The sequence below is a fragment of the Papilio xuthus genome, unplaced genomic scaffold, assembly GCF_000836235.2.
Source record: "Papilio xuthus unplaced genomic scaffold, Pxut_1.1 DF827777.1, whole genome shotgun sequence".
In the NCBI taxonomy this organism is placed as follows: Eukaryota; Metazoa; Arthropoda; class Insecta; order Lepidoptera; family Papilionidae; genus Papilio; species Papilio xuthus.
Genome location: NW_013530872.1, coordinates 6,293,363 through 6,313,715, shown reverse-complemented (window position 1 = coordinate 6,313,715; position 20,353 = coordinate 6,293,363). Strand labels below are relative to the sequence as shown.

General features: G+C 32.7%; 2 protein-coding genes across 3 annotated transcripts in view; one reads left to right on the top strand and one right to left on the bottom strand.

Moving 5' to 3' along the window:
* Gprk1 (G protein-coupled receptor kinase 1) overlaps positions 1 to 6,738 on the bottom strand; it is a 32,170-nt gene extending 25,432 nt beyond the window's left edge. For both annotated transcript variants that reach the window (XM_013309608.1, XM_013309610.1), the window contains exons 1-2: positions 6,262 to 6,738; positions 693 to 769 (exon numbers count right to left, since the gene is read on the bottom strand). In XM_013309608.1, the coding sequence (XP_013165062.1) occupies positions 693 to 769; positions 6,262 to 6,374 (190 nt within the window). In that variant the 5' untranslated portion in view covers positions 6,375 to 6,738. The remainder of the gene's footprint in view (positions 1 to 692; positions 770 to 6,261) is intronic.
* A 485-nt stretch (positions 6,739 to 7,223) lies between these two features.
* Positions 7,224 to 19,173, top strand: Hmt-1 (ABC transporter ATP-binding protein/permease Hmt-1). The gene is made up of 17 exons (XM_013309685.1): positions 7,224 to 7,398; positions 7,567 to 7,725; positions 8,221 to 8,365; positions 8,496 to 8,695; positions 8,945 to 9,095; positions 9,945 to 10,116; positions 11,299 to 11,462; positions 13,842 to 14,079; positions 14,351 to 14,526; positions 14,716 to 14,785; positions 15,089 to 15,224; positions 16,178 to 16,385; positions 17,135 to 17,313; positions 17,579 to 17,693; positions 17,827 to 17,967; positions 18,393 to 18,514; positions 18,765 to 19,173. The coding sequence occupies exons 2-17, from the start codon at positions 7,580 to 7,582 to the stop codon at positions 18,928 to 18,930; spliced, it is 2,529 nt and encodes an 842-aa protein (XP_013165139.1). The 5' UTR covers positions 7,224 to 7,398; positions 7,567 to 7,579; the 3' UTR covers positions 18,931 to 19,173.
* The last annotated feature ends 1,180 nt before the right edge of the window (positions 19,174 to 20,353 follow it).

Genomic DNA, 20,353 nt, shown 5'->3' with positions numbered 1-20,353 from the left:
CTGTACAATTTCCATTAAAACCAGGTTTTGTTAAATCGATTTTAACTTTTTGGATACGTAATAAAGTTGTATTTATTACATCATAGTTACGGTTAGGGATGTCCATAGACAATAAACCGCGACCCTTCAAACCAGTGACATCTCAAGTACTTCTCGGCCATCAACTTTTTGACGGACGATGAAAAAAAAACGAGAATCAATGACTTATTTCACATCATCTATTTTGACATTTATGTTAAACCCGTAACCGAAATAAGCGTTGGTTTCTGAGATCAAAATTTCTGTTTAAAACATATCGTCATCCCTGTCATTATCTTTGACAAAACAGATATAGCTTTAAAATTTTAAACTGGGATTATGGGAAACCCACCATAATCGTTATAACGATGCCACCCTAGTTACATTGTTATATTAAACATCGCTTAAGTACATATTTGTAAGGAAGCAACGTGATGTTGATCGTCGATTTGGGCACCAATGAAAACATTTAAGTCACGTTACGATTAACATACGTTAGGCGGGAAAATTACTTAAGAAAATATTTCTATTAAAATAACATAAATGTGTTAAAACTAACATAATTTTCAAATAATATCGTATTGCTTATTTAAGAAAAATACACGTCAAATATTATCCAAAATAAAGATAAATAATGATTCTTTAAATGGAATGAATTGTTAAAAATCACTTACCTAGGACTTGATTAAATATTTTGTCGAAATTTACTTCATTCTTTTTCTCCATGTATTTGTGCATGACACTCCTTACACTGTAACAAAAATTATCATGTTAACAATTTTATAAAAATAAAAAAGAAACTAAAATCTTTTACTATGCCAGAATAAATTCACAATCAATTCCATGCTTAGTACGCAATGTCAAATTCGTTGAATCCAAGTAAATAAAAAAGGCAAGTTAAAATGTTTTATCGTTTTGTTTACTATGTGACAAACATCGAGACTTTTTATATCGAATATTCTGCGACATTTTTTTTACGATGCCTAAAAATTGAAAGCTAGTATGATACTTGTTTGTGAATTTTTACATAACTATTGTGATATTCGTGACAAATGATAGCCAGTTTTTATGAGAAAAGACCAACTAAAATGAAAGAGAAATAGCAAAAAATATATATTTAATTTTGTTATATCAGATCTTACTGGTATTCTCAGTTGGCTCATAGTGTAGATCTTACAAATATTATAATATAAATGCGAATATTTAGATGAATGGATGGATGGATGTTTGTTAGAAGGTATGTCCAGAACAGCAACACGGATCTCGCTGAAATTTTTCATCGAAGTAGACTATAGCCTGGAAGAACACATAGGCTACTAATTATGTTTTTTTAATTCCGCGTAGACAGAGTCTCGGGCGACAGCTAGTTCATCATAAAATTCATAATAAATCTAGACAAAGACACCCTTAGTGGGCAAATAACTAGTACTAGTTGGTGAAAGAACAAAGAACAATATTTCTACATGATGTAAAACTGTAGCACTTTTCTATACAGGATAATTTTAAAGGTATTCAATTACTACCGTTGAAAAAAGGACTAAAGCGTAACTTTTAGTTAAGACGCCTCATTACTTGGAATGTAAGCTTCCTTTAGGAATAGTATCTGGAAGTATTTAATGGATGCTTGTCTGACACTATTACCATTTACGACAGACAATGCTTTGAAATACACTTTGGTTAATGAAGAATTTTTAATTTTTTTGTTTGTTTCACTGTTTCAAAAGTGTCTTTTAGAAAACTTCAATCTTTTTTTGCATATAAATTCGGGACTGACAATTTGATCAGCGCAAATTTTATTTACAATAGTCTGTTTATTTTTTTAATTTAGAATTTAAAAACAAACGAGATATCCTTACGCCACCGTGAGGACCAATATATCTTTAGTTTTTTATGTCCTAATTTTCTATAGTCACTTATAAAAACATTATAGGTTTGTTTTAAAGTAAACACACCGTTATTTATAATAAAAGGAAAGCAAAGAGTTAATTAATACTTAAGAAAAATTTCCTTTGGGGAAAAATCTTTAGAAATTCCCGTATTAATTAAAACGTTCATAAACCTTGCTATTTAAATATTGACGTACCGTCAATAAAAGCTTTTTTCATAATCTAAGAAACCTTATTTATGTTATATTTTCGTCGTAATTTTTCATCGATTGATTTATAAAAGGTGTTCAGATTCATTTTTTGCATATACTTCTAAAAATCGAGTTAACTCACATAGGTAAAATTTAAACAGAGTAACGGGTGATTTAAAATATATGAATTTCTTGACTAGGCAAATAAAAGTTTATTTTCATAAATGAGAACCAATTTTAAAAGCTTTAAAAACATATTTTGAAAATAAAGCCAATTATTTTTACGTAAGCATTGGACTATTCTGAAATAGCAAAAAAGCCAAGCCAGGCAAATAACATAAGCCACGCGGCCGCGGTAGCGACGCGACGAGGTAAAAGCGCCCAACAGAAACAAAGGCTTTAATTTGAATACAATGTCTATGAAACTCGGAAGCCAATTTAAATTCCATACATTGTTTTATCTTATTTTTATTCACTTCCTGCAGCAAAGTTTTATAAGGGTTATTTTCCCTAACGTTATGCTCGGCTTTACAAACAACTATGATTAACAACATTCACGCCCGTAACCAGAGGGGTAAGCAGAGACTACAGACTTACGCGGTCGCGGTTTGACCATGATCAAGTTAAATAATTATATAACATTTGGTATTTATCACAATTAACACTTAACATGGGTTAGTTTATATTTTAAATTAAAACTGTTCAAATATTTTTAATGTCCTTTAAAAGCAAATGGTTTTAGTAAACATCTGTGCGGGCTGAGTTTTGTGATGTCGCTAAATAAAATATTACACGAGTGTCACACTAACCACATGTTATATTCATAGCTTTTTGTATAATCAAGCAAAGTACAACAATGTAGGGCGCAACATTGTCGTATATACATTTCATTTTTTAAGTTGATGCCCTACAATGTTATTAAGTTTTACATTGTATTTTCATGTTTAAAATGTTTTAATATCCCCTAGTCATTCTTGAACATTAATGGTCAATCGCCTGGATCTCTTCTCTTTAACAAACAAAATTCTAACGTAAAAATATCGTCGCGCCAAAGCTACTAATAAATTACAGACTATTGGTCAAAATATGAAACTTTTTAGCACTTCGCAGTGCAAGTTTTCGAAGGACACGATACTTTACAAGTTCGTCTATAAAGTCTAAGCAAAAGTCGATGTTTGCGACAAAATAAGTTTAAAATGGCGCACATCCACAAGAGTATTTGGTTCGGATTGAATATTCTTCGCATCGGGGACTTGAAATTCAAGAGACGTACAACTTCTACGGAATGTTATTTTATAAAGTCAGCTCCACACTGAATGTAAATGACATATTGATACCCGCCTTTGAGAAAGCATCTCGATATTCGATGAGTTTTCCAGTCGCACAAGTTCCTAGTGCACGTCGCAAAACTTAATGGAAACAAAAATAGAATATATAAAAGTTATCACAAGTAAAGATATTCAATAGTCTGGATCTAGATCTTGGTATTTTGTCCAGTTTAATAGCATAGTACTTTATTGGTTTATGTCTAGATTTTTTTCCTTAGATACAATATGACGATGTAACATTTCTAACTACCGTATTTATCTCTTTTTCCTTTAATCTCTACAAATCGTGGGTGAAAAATTGTTGGTATAAAACATGAAGCATAATTTATCTGTGTGTAAATATTAAAAGAAATACGAAAGTCATACGGCGGTGGCGCCACGCCGACTGTATTATATCCTTCAACGAGTCGTGCATCAAATACATTTTCGTTGCTATTACTAAAATCCTACATACGCCCATGACATCAACCTCAATGGAATTTACATGTACACTAACGATGATTAATATTAAATTAATAAATATCTTTACCCGTATTATTTTAATACACGTGGGTAAAACTGCAAATTTTAAATAGCGTATTATATACGGGTGGTTAAGTAAATTAAATGACACCTCTTTCATAATCTCTCCAGTATTTAGGCTATAATTGAGCGAATATTATTTACGTACTCTGAAAAAAATCACCCTTGTCAAGCCAGCACATTTTCGTATCAGTGTTAATGTGAGTGTAAGCATGTGGTTAGTTCATAGAAGAGATTAATCCCTAACAGCGGGGAACCTTGAGGAATCTATCCCCCGCTGCGATCCCGATACGATAGCGACCGTCGGAACAGGATACTAAACATATAGTAAGTGTCACGTCTATTATATCTGCGCTATTCAACGCACCGATACCACTAGACAATTAGGTCGATTGTGTTGCGAATGTTTGTTTTTAATAACTGTAAGGGCTCTGGCAGCAAGTGAAAAATAAGTAATTAGATTTACGAATGTATCATTACAAAGCTACGATTTTTTTTTAAGAATTCAATCATTTTCATATACATATATGTATATCAAATGTTACCTGAAGTAAATAAATAAATATTATTATTATATAACAAACTGACAAATTTGTATTTTAATAAATTTCCATTGGACAGAATGTATCCATATGAGGCCTGAGATACAATACATAAAGGCCGCTGGACTGGTCGACCAACCAATTAAACAGCATGATGGGAATATTTTTTTGATTTAATGGAATGAAGCAACGAAATGTTAAACACCCATCAAAACTACTTAATTTTGAATTTTATTGTATAAGATGGTGATGTATTGTAAAAGATTTGCATAAATAGATAAATGTAATAATAAACAATGGATAGATTAGCTTATTTTTATGTGTAAAAAATGCTAAATCTTTAATTCATCATCTACTTCCTCTCATTTTGCCTATAAGTACTACTTTTCTATAAATCTCTATCAACATTCAAATCTGACTTCAATCTTTTTTATATATCATCATATATCCTCTATTATACAATGAACCCATTCATTTTTTGTTCTTCCACTTTTGTTGTAGCCATTGCCATTATCATTAATTATTTAGTAGTTTCCCTCATTAAATATCTTTCCTTATTAATTCATATTCATATTTAATTATTATAAATACCAGAAAACAAATACATAATAGCTTTTATCCTTATGTTTATAATTATTGAATAATTACCAAGCTATAATCTTTTCGGTAAAATTCCTATTAGATTTTAAGGAACAAACATAAGAAACTAGAAGTGATATGAGGGCTATTTGACACATTTAATGAAAAGAGTGTCTTATAAGTTCTCTCAAACTATTTTTGTCCAATAGGTAAATTTGTAGAGGCTTGCAGTGGCACAGGTCAATGTTTGTTCATTTTAAAATATGGCATTAAATAATACACCAAATGGAATACATCTTGACTACAATTGTTTTAAACAATCTCATTTCCTTGTTTATGCATTGTTCAGCAAAGCATCTTATAATTTTAGACAAAGTTTCTTAATGGAGTAATAACCATAAAAAATAATAGGTTTAGTAGGATTAGACAATGTATTAAAATAGTGAAAGCTGCCAATTGTTTCTTAGCAAATAAAACAATTAATTTTTTTACCCACCATGTAATTAAATCTGTGTCCACAAGATGTGGGCAACCGCCCATTGGTCAATATTCTACCATAATAAAGATTTTTTTATTTTAAATAAATATCATCATTATTAGCTCACTATATGTCCCCACCGAGGGGCTCGGAGCCTATCCTTATTTAGGGGTAATAAATAAATATAGGTTTACATATTTCTTCTTCGCATTAACTTTGTGTCAAATTTCATGTGCATCATTTTGCACAATTTTTTTAAAGTTTTCGCTTAAAATATTAAACTAATAAACAATTGCTTTGGTTATTGAATTCAATAATTTGTTAAAATATATTACTGTTTTTTTTTGTGTCTATGATAAAGGAAAAATTGTAGTAAAAGTACATTAAAGTTTTTATTTTTATTTTAAGTGCAGAATCTATAATTGTTTGTATTTTTATTAAAGAATACATTAATACAATTTAAAAAAAGGTATATTTTCCTATGATCTCATTTTTTGCTCACTATCTTTATTATCAGACATGTCAGTTTATTTTTCTTAGAAATTGCTGCATTCATAATTACTTCATAAGTTTTCGTCACTTTATACATAATAAGGGAAACGTTATAGAAGAAACAAACATCTAATAAGATGATGACTTTTGTAAACAAGTCGAGGTAGTGTTGAAGTGTAAACATTGACATTTAACAAGGGGTCGCATACAGAGGGGCGGTATTACCTTGGATCTGGTAATATGATCTTTTTGCTTGCTCTGGCAGCAGGGGTGCATTTTGACTTCTCCATTGCCATCAAGTAGCTGACGTCGGCCAGTACTGCTTCGAGGTCCGCCATTTTGATACTAATTTATCTTCTTTACCAGAGAAATACGCGCCACTCGTTCACAACAAAAACACGTTTTTAACACTGACTAAACTTCCAAATTAAAGTCATAACCTTCTTCACATGACGACTGCTCACAGCTTTATTACACCATTTGTTGATGAGGATTGGGTTAAATCCATTCTCATAATAATGTAAATTGTACATAAGGGCGCACGGAGTAACTCTTAAGGAAAATCATTTGAATTAATTACGAGATATAACTATTTCGCCTTATTCACGAATATAAACATATTAGAAAAACACGATAACTAAAACGACCGACTAAATCCGCCATCACCCGTCTACGATCCGTCACTTCACTTCATTGACTTTCATCACACAGAAAAACTCTTTTGGCTTTTGGGTAATAATATTTTAAACACACAACACTGAACTGGTACAGAATAAATCATACGAAGGTAATTTAGGAAAAGTAAATTCTTTTTAATTTTATTGTGAGGTTTAACGAAAAGATAGTTCAAAATGCAGCAAAACAAAATTTCTCACTGTCTTTTCTACAAATTCCTAAACGGAATAATTAAATTCTTTATCTATATCCACTTTTATGCATTCAACGTTGGTCGATCTTATATTTTTGATTATGTAAATTGTAATATTTCATGCCTTTACTCTGAACTTATCGAATTTATTATAAGAGGTATTATTTTTTTTTAGTTTTAGTAAAATCAGAAAGTAAATCTTTCACCAATGATAACAATAAATACATATCTACATATACAATCTGTAGACAAAATACAAGTGAGACAGTGACAGTTGACAGAAATAATGTCATTCTGCTTATCTGTCATCTGTCAGAGATTCTTGTTGATGTTAAAAAGCTGTCATATGTCAGATATTAATTAAACCGTGATTATGATATTTTGATAACATTATATCATTTTTACTTATCAAACGTGTCGGTTGTGGTGCTACATGTTATAATAATACGTATAGTTTAATATATACTTGATTGGCGCACGGCAACTCACTGCGTGTATGTATAAACGTTACAAGCGTTTTCGGTTCCTTCCGTATGCAAAACGTTTTTAAAATCGCGACAAATTGCAATTCAAATTACTCTCGTAGTAAAACAAAAATTTTTGTATTGGAATGGAGACAATGCAAATTGAGTAAGAATTGTGTAGTATTGTGAAACTTCCAGGTTTGTCGGCGCAATGGAGTACTGTCCACCAAACGTGACCTTGACTGAAATTTGGGTGGATCATGGAATATCGCAATGCTTTATGGAAACGGCTTCTGCCGTTTTCATTGGAGGATTTCTACTCGCGTTTGGCACGTTCCAAATAGTTATGTATAAACGGTTAGTCTTGAAAATTGTGTTTTTAAATTATACGATTTACAGAACCTTATACTGAACCATATAACGTTAAATTGTATTGCTAAAATACAGATACATAAGCATAGTCAATACTTTCATTCTCTTTATGTTATGATATATTATAACCCTTGATGGTATGTAATGATTTCAACTATATGTGTGTTAGAAATGAATCATTACACCAAAAGTAATATGAGACTGACATGACCAATTTTTTTTTACATAATACAAAATAAAGTGGGTATTATCTCTTCTTTATTATTCTCCAAGATAAGGGTATTTATAGATTTTCTTGACCCCCATAAAATAATCAATGGCCAATTGCTTAATGATTGATTATCGTTATGTTTTTTCTTAAAAGAGATACCAACATAGATAAACGCAATTAAATAAAATCACAGTAAATTTATTAGGCTTATATGCAAATTTAGTTTATCCTCTAATTTGACAATTTATAAAAGTATATTTTTCTTTCAGATATGCTATGGAAGTGGTTGATATCAGACCATCAAAGTGGTTTGCTGTACAGTTGTTTTTCACTTTATTTATACCTGTTTTAGCTGTGATAAGATTCCTTTTACAAGCATTTGTTTTTAAAGGAGGGCATATTTATGGTTATATGGTAAGCTGTAATAATGTTACTACTTTTTTTTAGTATGTCTTCTTACTATCTCTTAACTTTCCTTATATCTTTATCTCTCTCTCTCTCTTGCTGTTGTGAGTGAGATTTAAAACTTTTTTGTTGGTTTCAGATTTTAGCTTTAGTGGTTACCTTAGTTGTGTTTCCGTTATCAGCTTATTTAGCGGTATTAGAAAGAAGTTACCTGTTACCATCTCTACCTCCCAGAGCCCATGGATTTGTGCTACTTATTTTTTGGGCTATGATATTTGTGTCAGAAAACTTATCATTCTTGAATCTTAATAAGAAAGGATGGTGGTGGCATCTCAGAGAGTAAGAATCTGTTTGTATATATAATTATTGTAATTTATTCAAATTTAAATACATTTTTAAGTGAAGTAAAAGAAGATAAATTATTAATATTTTTGAAGGTAAATCTTGACTCTAAACAATTATTACTATTAAATTGCTAAACACATGACTCTTATTTCATTCTGTAGTCAGCAATGGCATTAGCGTTGTTTTACACGTAATTCCCCAAAAAAACAGTGCGGCAAAATTAGTCTTATGTATTTTTTTCAGTTTACAAGATCGTTTGGAGATGTCTCTATTTGTTGGAAGATATGTTTCATGTATGATCATGTTTATTCTTGGAATGAAAGCTCCAGGCATTCAGCATCCATTTGAATATCTAGATAATGATAATGGTATTCAGCGCAATATTCCGCCCAGGGTATGTACTATCTTTTAAATAAATTTTTTTAGAATAGTATTATACTTTGTATATAAAGGGACAAATTTTATTAATAGTGTTATAAAAACATATTGTAATATTTTGTTTACAAATTTCATTTACATCCATTTTTATTATAAACAAAAAAAATATCGCTTTCTCCCTCTTTTCTCGTCTTTTACGCATATCTTGTAATGTTCCTACAATCACGCATTCTATCTTAATTATGTAATTCATATGTTAAATACTACAGAAGCCTTATTAAGAACAGGCTATCAGTTGTGACTGTTAAATAAATAAATTATAAAATGTTTGTACGCCATAATCAAGATTGTATTCTCTACAATTGATACATTATAATCCCCAAGAAAAACGGGTAAACTTTTGAAAGATTACCATTTTTGTTTAAGCTAATTTACGGTTTTTAAAGTGTATTTTATTTTCGTCGGTATTTCACGTTTCCGGTGTCAATTCCTCTGCATATTTCATTAAATTTATTAATTATATAATGATAAAAAAAATAGGATTAATATAAAATTGGAAAAAATATTTGCCTTTATTTATTTAACATGAATAAAGTAAATTATAATTATTTTAATTGAATTTCGTCATCATTATAATATGCAATTTTATAACTGTAACATATTGAAACTCTTTGCTCAATAAAGACGAATCTTTAGAAGAAAAAAGAAACACAGATTATGTATCACAACTTATAGGTTAAGATGTCATGTCCTTATCAAAATTATATAATTGTAGTATCGAGTGAGAAAGATATTAAGAAGGTATTACTATGCTATCGAGATGTAGTGGATCGTACGATAAATGATTTACTATCCATACTCGCAGGACGACAACAGATCGACGTTCCGCAATGTATTCGGCAAGCTGCGTACGCTTCTGCCGTTTCTGTGGCCGCGCAAATCTCTGCAGCTGCAGTTCTACGTGATGATATGTATACTGGCCTTGGTCGCTGGACGAGCTATCAACCTTTATGTACCCATTTATAATAAGAAAATAGGTATGTACCGCTTTTTTAGCTATAATTATTTTTGCTTATTCCCATTAGGTCTCCTGTATTTAAAATTTGGTCAGATATTTACAGTTTTATAATTTAATTATGTACGTTCACGCTGTCATATTTCTTTCTTGCACTATAGTAAGATAGTAATATGAAATGAAATAATCCAGGGACCACAAACTTCCGAACTCTGTAATTTATGAGTCGCTAAGTTTCTTAGTGTAGGTTCAATCTGAGAAGCCTTAAGGCTAAGGCTCTTTGTACAAGGCAACGTAAATCTTTGAAAGTAAAGTATGGTTGTTTTGCGAGAATCGCGTAGCACGCGATTATAGATTTGCTTCGCCATCTTTAAAAAATTACAGTGAATTTTCTCACGATGATCTTGATAAATAGGTTGCGAGGGACTGGTTTTGTCGATGAGAGATGTCAATGATTTGCGCGAAGATTGCATTGCTTTGTATATGAAGGACCTAAGTACTAGTATAATAATAGACCAGCATAACGTTAGTCATGTTTCTATAGACTTGATTGTTAATGATCAATGCAAAGCATTCATTACTTATATCTTGAACTTAATTATTTAGACTGTTGCGATAAAACACGGAACTTCTCATGAAAATATTTAATACAAATAACGAATTCTTTGTTATTACTTCTGATAATATTATCTGTTGCAATAAAATGGATAAGAAATTTAAAAAATTACACACACACACTACACTAGATAGTTATGCGAATACAAATTAAGAAATACATTGATGAATTCAAGCCTATTCCCAGTTTCATTGTAATCTCTGGGAAATGGATAGAAGAGTATTGTTTTAAAACCGTAAACTAGACATATGTATTTAAAAAAGGGTCTTGATAGACGGACGGACAACAAAGTGATCCTATAAGGGTTCCGTGTTTTTCCTTTCGAGGTACGGAACCCTGGAAATGAGACATTGTTAATTTACCCAGCGTGGTATGTAAAGGAAAGATAGAGGAAGACCGAAGAAAGTATGGATTAATTGTGTGAAGTGTACATAAGGGCAGTAACTTTAGATTACTGCTGTTGGAGAAGTATGGAAGTGTATTTACAATGCCGAACCTCATGATGGAATAGAACAGGAAGATGATGATTGTTAACATGTCAGGAAGTCGATTTAAGGTCGATGTTAAGGTATACATTTTGTATTCCAGTGGATAGTTTGGCAGTGCCCCAGTCGTATCGATGGGATCTGGTCGTGATATATGTGTTCTTCAAGTTTCTGCAAGGCGGCGGCACTGGGGGTATGGGATTCTTGAATAATCTCCGATCATTTCTATGGATTAAAGTGCAACAGTACACCACAAGAGAGCTGCAGGTAAGACTGAAATTTACTCATAGGATAAGTAGCATGAACAGCTAAGTTAAACTGCCTGGCTAGAGTCGGATAGAGAATAGTAGTAGAATAAAATAGATATCAAAGAATCTCACGTGGGCAGCGAATTTAATTCTTTAACTGCATGATACGAGAAATAGGAAAGTGAATCCCGTATAGCAAACTATCATTGTACGATATAATGTAGCATCAATGGATATTGCGATATTTGCAATACATAGCACTCGCCCTCAACTGCGTCAGCTCTGAATTATAAAAATGTGCCAAATTACTCTTACACATATAAGCTATTTTCCAGTGAAAGTCCCACTGTTTCGGAGATTACCCGGAACAAACAGATTTTTTTAAAATATGATTTCCGTTAAAAGCCATGCAATTATGTTTACGATATATATAATTTTTTTTCGACATTACATGCGGTTACTCCAATTTCATTAGTTGTGTAAATTATGTCACGTATTTTTGTTAATCTTATCAGATTTTTTTACATCTTTTAAATCATGCATGGTTTGCTAATTGTGGCTTATCTTAATAGTACTACTGATTGACATCGACCTCGCTGTTACAAATATTAGATGCATTGGCAAAGAGTGGTGGTACAAGTACTATGTTTTTTGGAGACGTTTTAGTAAGGCGCGTTGCGCCAGTACACCGGCACAGTGTCGGATTTTCTTCCTAACAGTTTAAATGTTTAAAATATGAGCAAAATATGTGTTATCTTTGGAGGTACTCAATACAAGCGAGTTTCGAGATAAAAAAAATCTTTAGGTATTCAAATTTCTAGACAAAATTAGTAATAACATACCATATTATTTATCTTTTTTTCCGGACTTTAAACCGCCATTCCACTAACCTTTAACCTTATCACGTTGTTTTTAATCTGCATTAAAATGCGTGATTGCAGTTATGTTTTGATAATTACGGACTGGACCGAATTAATATAAAGATCGATTTAAATAACCAGCGTGTTACTGTGTTTTGATATATTTCATTTTAGGTCATAGAAATTTTAAAGATTTTAAATATACGATAATGATATTATGCATATAGCTGTCGCCTTCGATTCTGTCTGTGCGAAGTTAAAAAAAAACATAATTAGTAGCCAACGTGTTCTTCCAGACTATGTTCTACATCTATGTCGAATTAAGTAAGTAAGATATGATATATATATTAGTTTAAAAATGCAAAACCACGATAGTTCAACTTTGGCGGGTGCGCGATTACCTCGCATCCTTGATCTGTCTGTGTTGATATGTCGTCTTAAGGTTTATTTACTGGGTCACCTGATATCTCATGTATTTCCTTAAAACCACGAGCATGTAATAAGAGATAATTTACATATTTAAGTGTAGCTGTAACAAAATAACTTGTTAATTAAGGTTACATAATATTGAGTTCATTGATTAAAATGATACGGTGAATTATTTCGTAAACATTTAAGATAGAAAGTTGTTACAACACCCACGGATATCACTGAACGTGTGTAAATAAATGTTATCACAGTATAAACAATTTGTATATAGTCTTATCGTTCCTGACATCGTCACGTATGTCTCCTAAATATGGCAAAATTCCTTTGACATGTACGCGGTGATTGAAAATGTATTGAAGTCACGCATTTATGATATAACACTTTTCAAATATATTGGCGGCTCTAGGCCTTTGGCTATACCTAAAGTCGTGTTGCGTGAAGTTAAGAGCCGCCATGATAAATGAATTATAGTTATCTAGCTGTCGTCCGCGACTCCGTCCTTGTAACATGGAAAACACTAAATAAGTAGCCTTCCAGACTATGTTCAATATGTATGTGTCAAATTTCAGCTTTATTCATACAGCCGTTCTGGAGATACCTACAAACAAACATCCATCCATCCAAATATTCGCATTTATAATTGTAAGATAAATAATTGACATCGAGGATGACGTATTGTTATTGATATTCATTTATTACTACTTTAACGTATCCTGAACATATGCGATAAGATGAGTCTAAACAATAACCTCGTCATTCATTGTCTGTTAATTATTCAGCCATGTGTAATGCGATTTGTGTTAAATGCAGCTCATGATGATATGCCAGATAATTAACAGAACAATTGTATTAAATTAAAAAAGTTTCTTAATGATATCCTTTTTTTTTACAATTTGTAACAATTACTACAAAAATTATCTGTTTCATCGTCAGCACACTATAAATCCCTACTGAGGGACTCGTAGACTACGCTAGTTTAGGTGTGATAAGGCCATAATCAAACAAGTCAAGTGCTTATCCCTCGAGAATCCAACGCCTTTAGGGTTTATGTGATAGAAATTTAAATTTACCTACTTTATTAAATCTTAATGAAAATAATTTTATTTCAGCTAGAGCTTTTCAGGCATCTTCACGATTTGCCTCTGAAATGGCACTTATCTCGCAAGACCGGCGAAGTGCTGCGAGTGATGGACCGAGGCACGGATTCCATAGACAATCTCCTCTCATACATTTTGTTCTCTATAACACCAACTCTTGTTGATATTGTGGTCGCTGTTGTGTACTTCATCACACAATTCAATGTTTGGTTCGGACTTATTGTATTCTCCACTATGGTACTTTATATTGGTAGGTATTTTTTTTTCAAATTAATATATTGCTCATTCATTATTATGCGGCAATTTTTATAGCACAGAACAGGCAAAAGCTAATCATGATGATGCTTCAATTTCATTAAATTATTTAATCATATCGATTTTGATTGATACTAGAATTATTAGGTACAAATTTAAATTAAATCACTTAACGTCGGTTTCTGAGATCAAACAGAGATAACAATATGTTTTAAAAGGTGTTTTTAGTCTCAGAAATTCACAATATATTGCTATTTTTTTTTTAGTTGTGACAATAATGGTGACGGAATGGCGTACGAAGTTCCAGCGGCGAATGAACTTGGCCGATAACGAACAGAAAGCGCGCTCTGTTGATTCCCTCTTGAATTACGAAACTGTGAAATACTACGGCGCGGAAGGGTACGAGGTTGTGTCCTATAGAGAAGCGATTGTTAATTATCAAGTAAGTCATTTAATGGCTTTAAATGTAATATTCGGAATAGTTTTGATCCCGTATTCTTCGATCGATTAAAGTACCAAGATCTCGTAGAAAACAAAAGCTAACATAGAGATGAATGGAATATAGAAAAAAAATAGAGTTCTTGAATAATTTAGAATATCGTGTTTATAATAATTATGTTTTTTTTTTTAGAGAGAAGAATTCAAATCCCTAATAACTTTAAACATGTTAAATACGTTGCAAAATATTATAATTTGTGGAGGTTAGTGATAAATATTTTTTATTTCACTTAATTTAGATACTTTGACTGCACTTTTTTTTGTTCCTAACTAGCTGTCGCCCGCGACTCTGTCCGAGAGAAATCTTCTTCCAGACTATGTTCTACATCTGTGCCAAATTTCATCAAGACACGTTGGGCTGTTCTGAAGATACCTTCAAACAAACATCCATCCATTCATACATACATCCATCCATCTAAACATTCGTATTTATAATATTAGTAAGATTAAAAAAAAAATCTGTTGGTTTCAACTTAGTTCTAAGATAACGAAGATATATTTTCCAGGTCTATTGGCTGGGTCGCTTTTGGCTGTTTACATGGTGGTCAAAACTTATGAGTTGACAGTCGGTGATTACGTACTGTTCGCTTCTTATATCGTACAATTGTACGTACCGCTTAACTGGTTCGGCACTTATTATAGGTGAGTGGAAAAACTTCGTTCCCATATCGATATTTCTTATAGAATTAAAAAAAAAGTAGCCTATAACATACCTGCATGCGTCAGCTACCTCCCCGTCAAAAACCCGTCAAAATCGGTCCAACCGCTTCGGAGATTACCCGGAACAAACGCGAGACAGACAAAAAATTTGTTTCGTTATAAGCATCACACATATACCACGTGTATAAAATAAGTTTTTTTTCTCGATAATACACACAGACTACCTAATTTATTAATATGTATAGATATTGGCTAGTAAATCTCCAATAATCTTAAAAGTACCAAACTTAGATATATCTGTCTCTTTTCTTTTGAAGAATTTTCTTAAATAAAAAAGAGTAAGAAATACATATTATTGCACCGAAAATAGAAGAATATATATACTCTACAAAATTGTATATCACAAACGACTTGTGCTTTATCTCTGCCTCATTGTAAGGCATGACTCTTATTTTATTCAATTATACTAACATCTTGACACTATAATTACTTTACTTATGAACTAATTTGTACTACAACTGTAATTAATTTTTATCTTATTGTGTTATATATTTTTATTCACCTTTTTTAATTAATCAGGGAACTTGACATATTAAACTGGTTTTATGATTCACAATTACAGACTTTTAATCGGTTAATGAACGAATCGATAGTGTCTTGACCTCACAGTTGTAAAGATGTTAGTATTTCGTCGTAATATCGGGAGCTATGAGCGATAGCTAAACTCTATTATGCTTTTCGAGTTTCAGTACTCTTTTTATTCTTTTTTGAGTATGCTAGTAGTTATTACAATAGACAATCGGAACAGTTTTCACTAAAACTCTTTTAAAAACTCCCTTATTTTATACCCTTGTGACTTTTCTCTGTTTAAAATCTTACGTTGGATCAAAACGAATCATACTCATCGTGATCGGTTGACTGATGTTGGTCCGTAGAGCTATCCAAAAGAACTTCGTGGACATGGAGAACATGTTCGAGCTGATGCGCGTAGACTCGGACGTGTGTGACGCGCCGGGTGCGCCCGAGCTGGCGGTGCGGCGCGGCGGTGTCGAGTTCAAGCACGTCAGCTTCGGCTACGGACCCGAGCGGCTCGTCCTCAGCAACGTCAGCTTCCGCGTCGCACCAGGATCTACTGTCGCATTGGTCTATTTTTTTTACTAGTGTTGCCATTGTAAATAATTGTAAATTTGCTTCTAATGCTTTCTGGTCGACCTGCTTATAACATATTCGAGAATATTCTCTCGTTTTAATTCATTTTAGCCATCGTAGTCAGATTGTTTTTGTTTACTTTCTTTTGTTTTTTCATTCACAAGCTCTTGAGTTGCAATTATATATTTTTTAATATGCCATTATAGGACTCGCTTCGCTCGTTTGCTCATTTCTGGTTTTCTGACTAGATCTCATGTCGTTTCCATCGTATGCTCATCGTTGTTATTTGCTTGTTACGTATTACATCTATATAAACACTAATGACATTACTTATTGCACCAATTATGTATTATTGCATTGATCATTTATTATTTTATTTTTGTCTTAATTGCACTTCTACATCGTCAGCAAGATATCTCCTTGCCATAGTTTCTTAGTCTCAGCTCCCATCGGAAGTAAAGTGACCTTGACATTTCATTGCTGCTGTATTAAATCACTAGCTGTCGACCGCGACTCCAACCGCAAATAAAAAAGAACGAAATTAGTAGTCTATGTGTTCTTCCAGACTACGTTCTACGTCTATGCCAAATATCAGAGAGATACATGCGCCGGTTCCGGACATGCCTTCTAACAAACATCCATCCATCTAAATATTCATATTTATAATATTAGTAAGATTATATATCTGTCTTTTAAAGAGAATTAATCATATAAAGCCACAATAAGAGCGTATATGTCTTCAGGTAGGACCAAGTGGTGCAGGTAAATCGACAGTAATGCGACTGCTGTTCCGCTTCTACGATGTGAACGAGGGCGCGGTGCTGGTGGACGGACAGGACGTGCGCAGCGTCACGCAGGCCTCGCTGCGCAGGAACATCGGTGTCGTGCCCCAGGATACTGTGCTCTTTAATAACACTGTCAGGTATGATTTTTTTATTATAAGGAAGCAAACGAGCAAGTTTCTCGCAATATAATTTCGCCGAAATAGCGAATCGACTGCTGCCAATGGAAATCCGCAAATGCAGATGCCTTGCCTACCTTTAATCAATTTCTAAGATGGAGTAGCACTTTTTGTAGTTTAATAATAAATACATAATATAACAAATAAAGTAGAAATATTTGTTATGGATTCTATATTTTATTTTCAGTATATATTATGAGTTATTTAATAGTAAATATTGTTTTAGATACAACATCCAATATGGACGACTAAACGCGCCGACCTCTGACGTCATAGCTGCCGCCAAGAATGCTGACATTCACGACAGGATCCTAACATTCCCAGACGCTTACGATACTCAGGTAACCTCCGAAAAATAATTTTTTATGTTTTCGACGAGTCTAGTGTCATTGGATTCGTACTCTTGCTTTGCTTGTTTTTTTGGATGGTCTGATATTATTGTTATCTTCTTCATTGTTGTGTAACAATGAACAGGTGGGAGAGAGAGGGCTGCGCCTGAGCGGCGGCGAGAAGCAGAGGATAGCGATAGCGCGTACGCTGCTGAAGGACCCCGCCATAGTGCTGCTGGACGAGGCCACCTCTGCGCTCGACACCAACACGGAGAGGAACATACAGGTCTCTGAATATATAACTATTATTATTTCTCATTTAACAATTTTTATGTAACATCGGGGAATCTGGCGGTATTCCACTTTAAATTAAAGCGGGAGTCCTTTAAATGTTTCATTGGGATGACGACGTGAAAACGACAAACAATAAAGCGCCGCATGTCAATGTCATCGTTTGCGCAACTCACTGGTACCTAATGAGTTTCCAATTGGTTAATCTGTAAAAAATAGCGGAGTTTATTTTGTTGTAAGGAAGAAGCTTTTTTTCTGTAAGTGGAACACCGCGAAAGTCCCTGACTGTACGCGAATGTCCATTGCGGTCGCCTAAAGTCTTAACGGCAGAGTCGATTTTAACGAGTTAGGTAAAATTCGATTCTTTGCCTGAATAGGATAACGGAACTAGTAATTAAATATTTCTTTATCACGTCACAGGCTGCACTGGCCCGCGTTTGCGCAAACCGGACGACACTGATCATAGCACATCGGCTGTCCACTATCATACACGCTGATGAGATCCTCGTTCTCAAGGAGGGAGAGATCATTGAGAGGGGCAAGTGAGTACTGACCTTTATATACGATATTACATACGATATTTAGATTAGTGGAAATGTCTCTTAAGTTGATGTCGATCCTTGGATGTGTCAGCAATTTTTTTGCATTACGATAATTTTTTAAACTCCTCATAACCTTATATGTCATATGAGATGGACATATAAATTTGAACTATATTTAAGTTATAAATAAGACTCAATATTGCTAGGTAACCTGGAGATTTTACAATGGAATATATGAAATTGTTTTCAGTCACGAAGCGTTATTAGCACAAAGCGGTTTCTACGCGACGATGTGGCAACAACAGTTGGAGAATCGCAACTCTGAGGCCAACAATAATAACAACAACAACACAGAAGCCCCGCCCCCACAGAATGCTTTGCCCATGTTCGGTCACGGACACGGCCACGGACACTAGATAGGCAATAGGCAATATTTAGGGTCGCAACCCACTTGCACTTACTTACCATTTTTAATAAGATATTAAGATTCGATGAATCGTTAAATTAGTTTTATAAAACTTTATATACTTCTTGTAAATTATAAATTTAAGTCACAACTTTGCATCTGTGATCAAAAAGAATCGACATTATACATTTTATAGACGTTTAGCTTTGGATTTTTTTTGATACATGTAAATTAAAATTTGCATAAAATAATATAATATAGTTACGATTTTTTTAATATTTAAACGCAACAAAAACAATAGTTTCTGTAATAAAAAAATCTTTAGACATTTTAACAGCGAAATGAAATGACGTACATTTAATAAATAAAATAAAAAATAATTCACTTATGTCAAACTATTTGTATATTTAAAGTTATTTATATTTTAGTGTAAACTTCTTTCAATATATTTTTATTATTATTTGTATTTAAACAATCACAAATATCAACAAATATAATTCTCAGACGAAATGTTTAAATGCCAATATTGAACATTTTGTACATTTTTTGCAAGTGGGTTACAACTCTAATAGTTTAAGGTGCAATTTGTTAAGTAAATATTTCATAAAAGTAAATAAAAAAAAACGTAGGAAATGTAACCGTTTCGAATATGTTTTTGACAAAAGGAGCTCTTAGTATGTAAAAGGACATGACTGATTGGTTTTAAGCTGATATTTAAACACATAGATCGGTCGATATGAACAAATATTGTGCCATACTTATCATGCGATACAATAATGTATTTTATATCTATGATAAAACAATGACGTAACTCATAACTAGTTGTGTTAAAATGATCCAGCGCAGATACAAACCGAGCACAATAACATGATACTTATACGCGGCTTACATATCCTAGTTTCTGATCCCTTTCTACGGCGAAGATTTATTAACATGAGTCGTAGAATCTCGATTTTATCAGAAAGAGACAACAATATGAAATATAAAAACATATTGTCGGACCCTCTTATTTTTTTATGGCTTAACCAAAGAAACTACAATTTACGTTATAATTCGTAAATTTCTAAATTATTGAAATGGTTGCTATGACTACAATCCACAGAGTAATTTATACTTTGTATATAAAATAAAGTGATTCTTGTATGTTCAGTGATACTGTCTCTCTTGATCACGCTGAAATCAGTGAGTAAAAGGAATTTTTCTCCTAATTCTCGTGCCTCTGTTGACTTAATTCAATAATAAGGTTTGTGTTGACTATATCTATGTATTTAAATATTGTATAAAGCGTTTTGGGCACATTTGGTATATAACATGTAAATACACGGCGAAGCTCTAACAACCTATACATAAGTTGACATTGTGGTGATGTAACTATATTGTACCTATAGTAGTATTAATAATGTTGTGACGGCAAATTATATGTGCGATTCAGT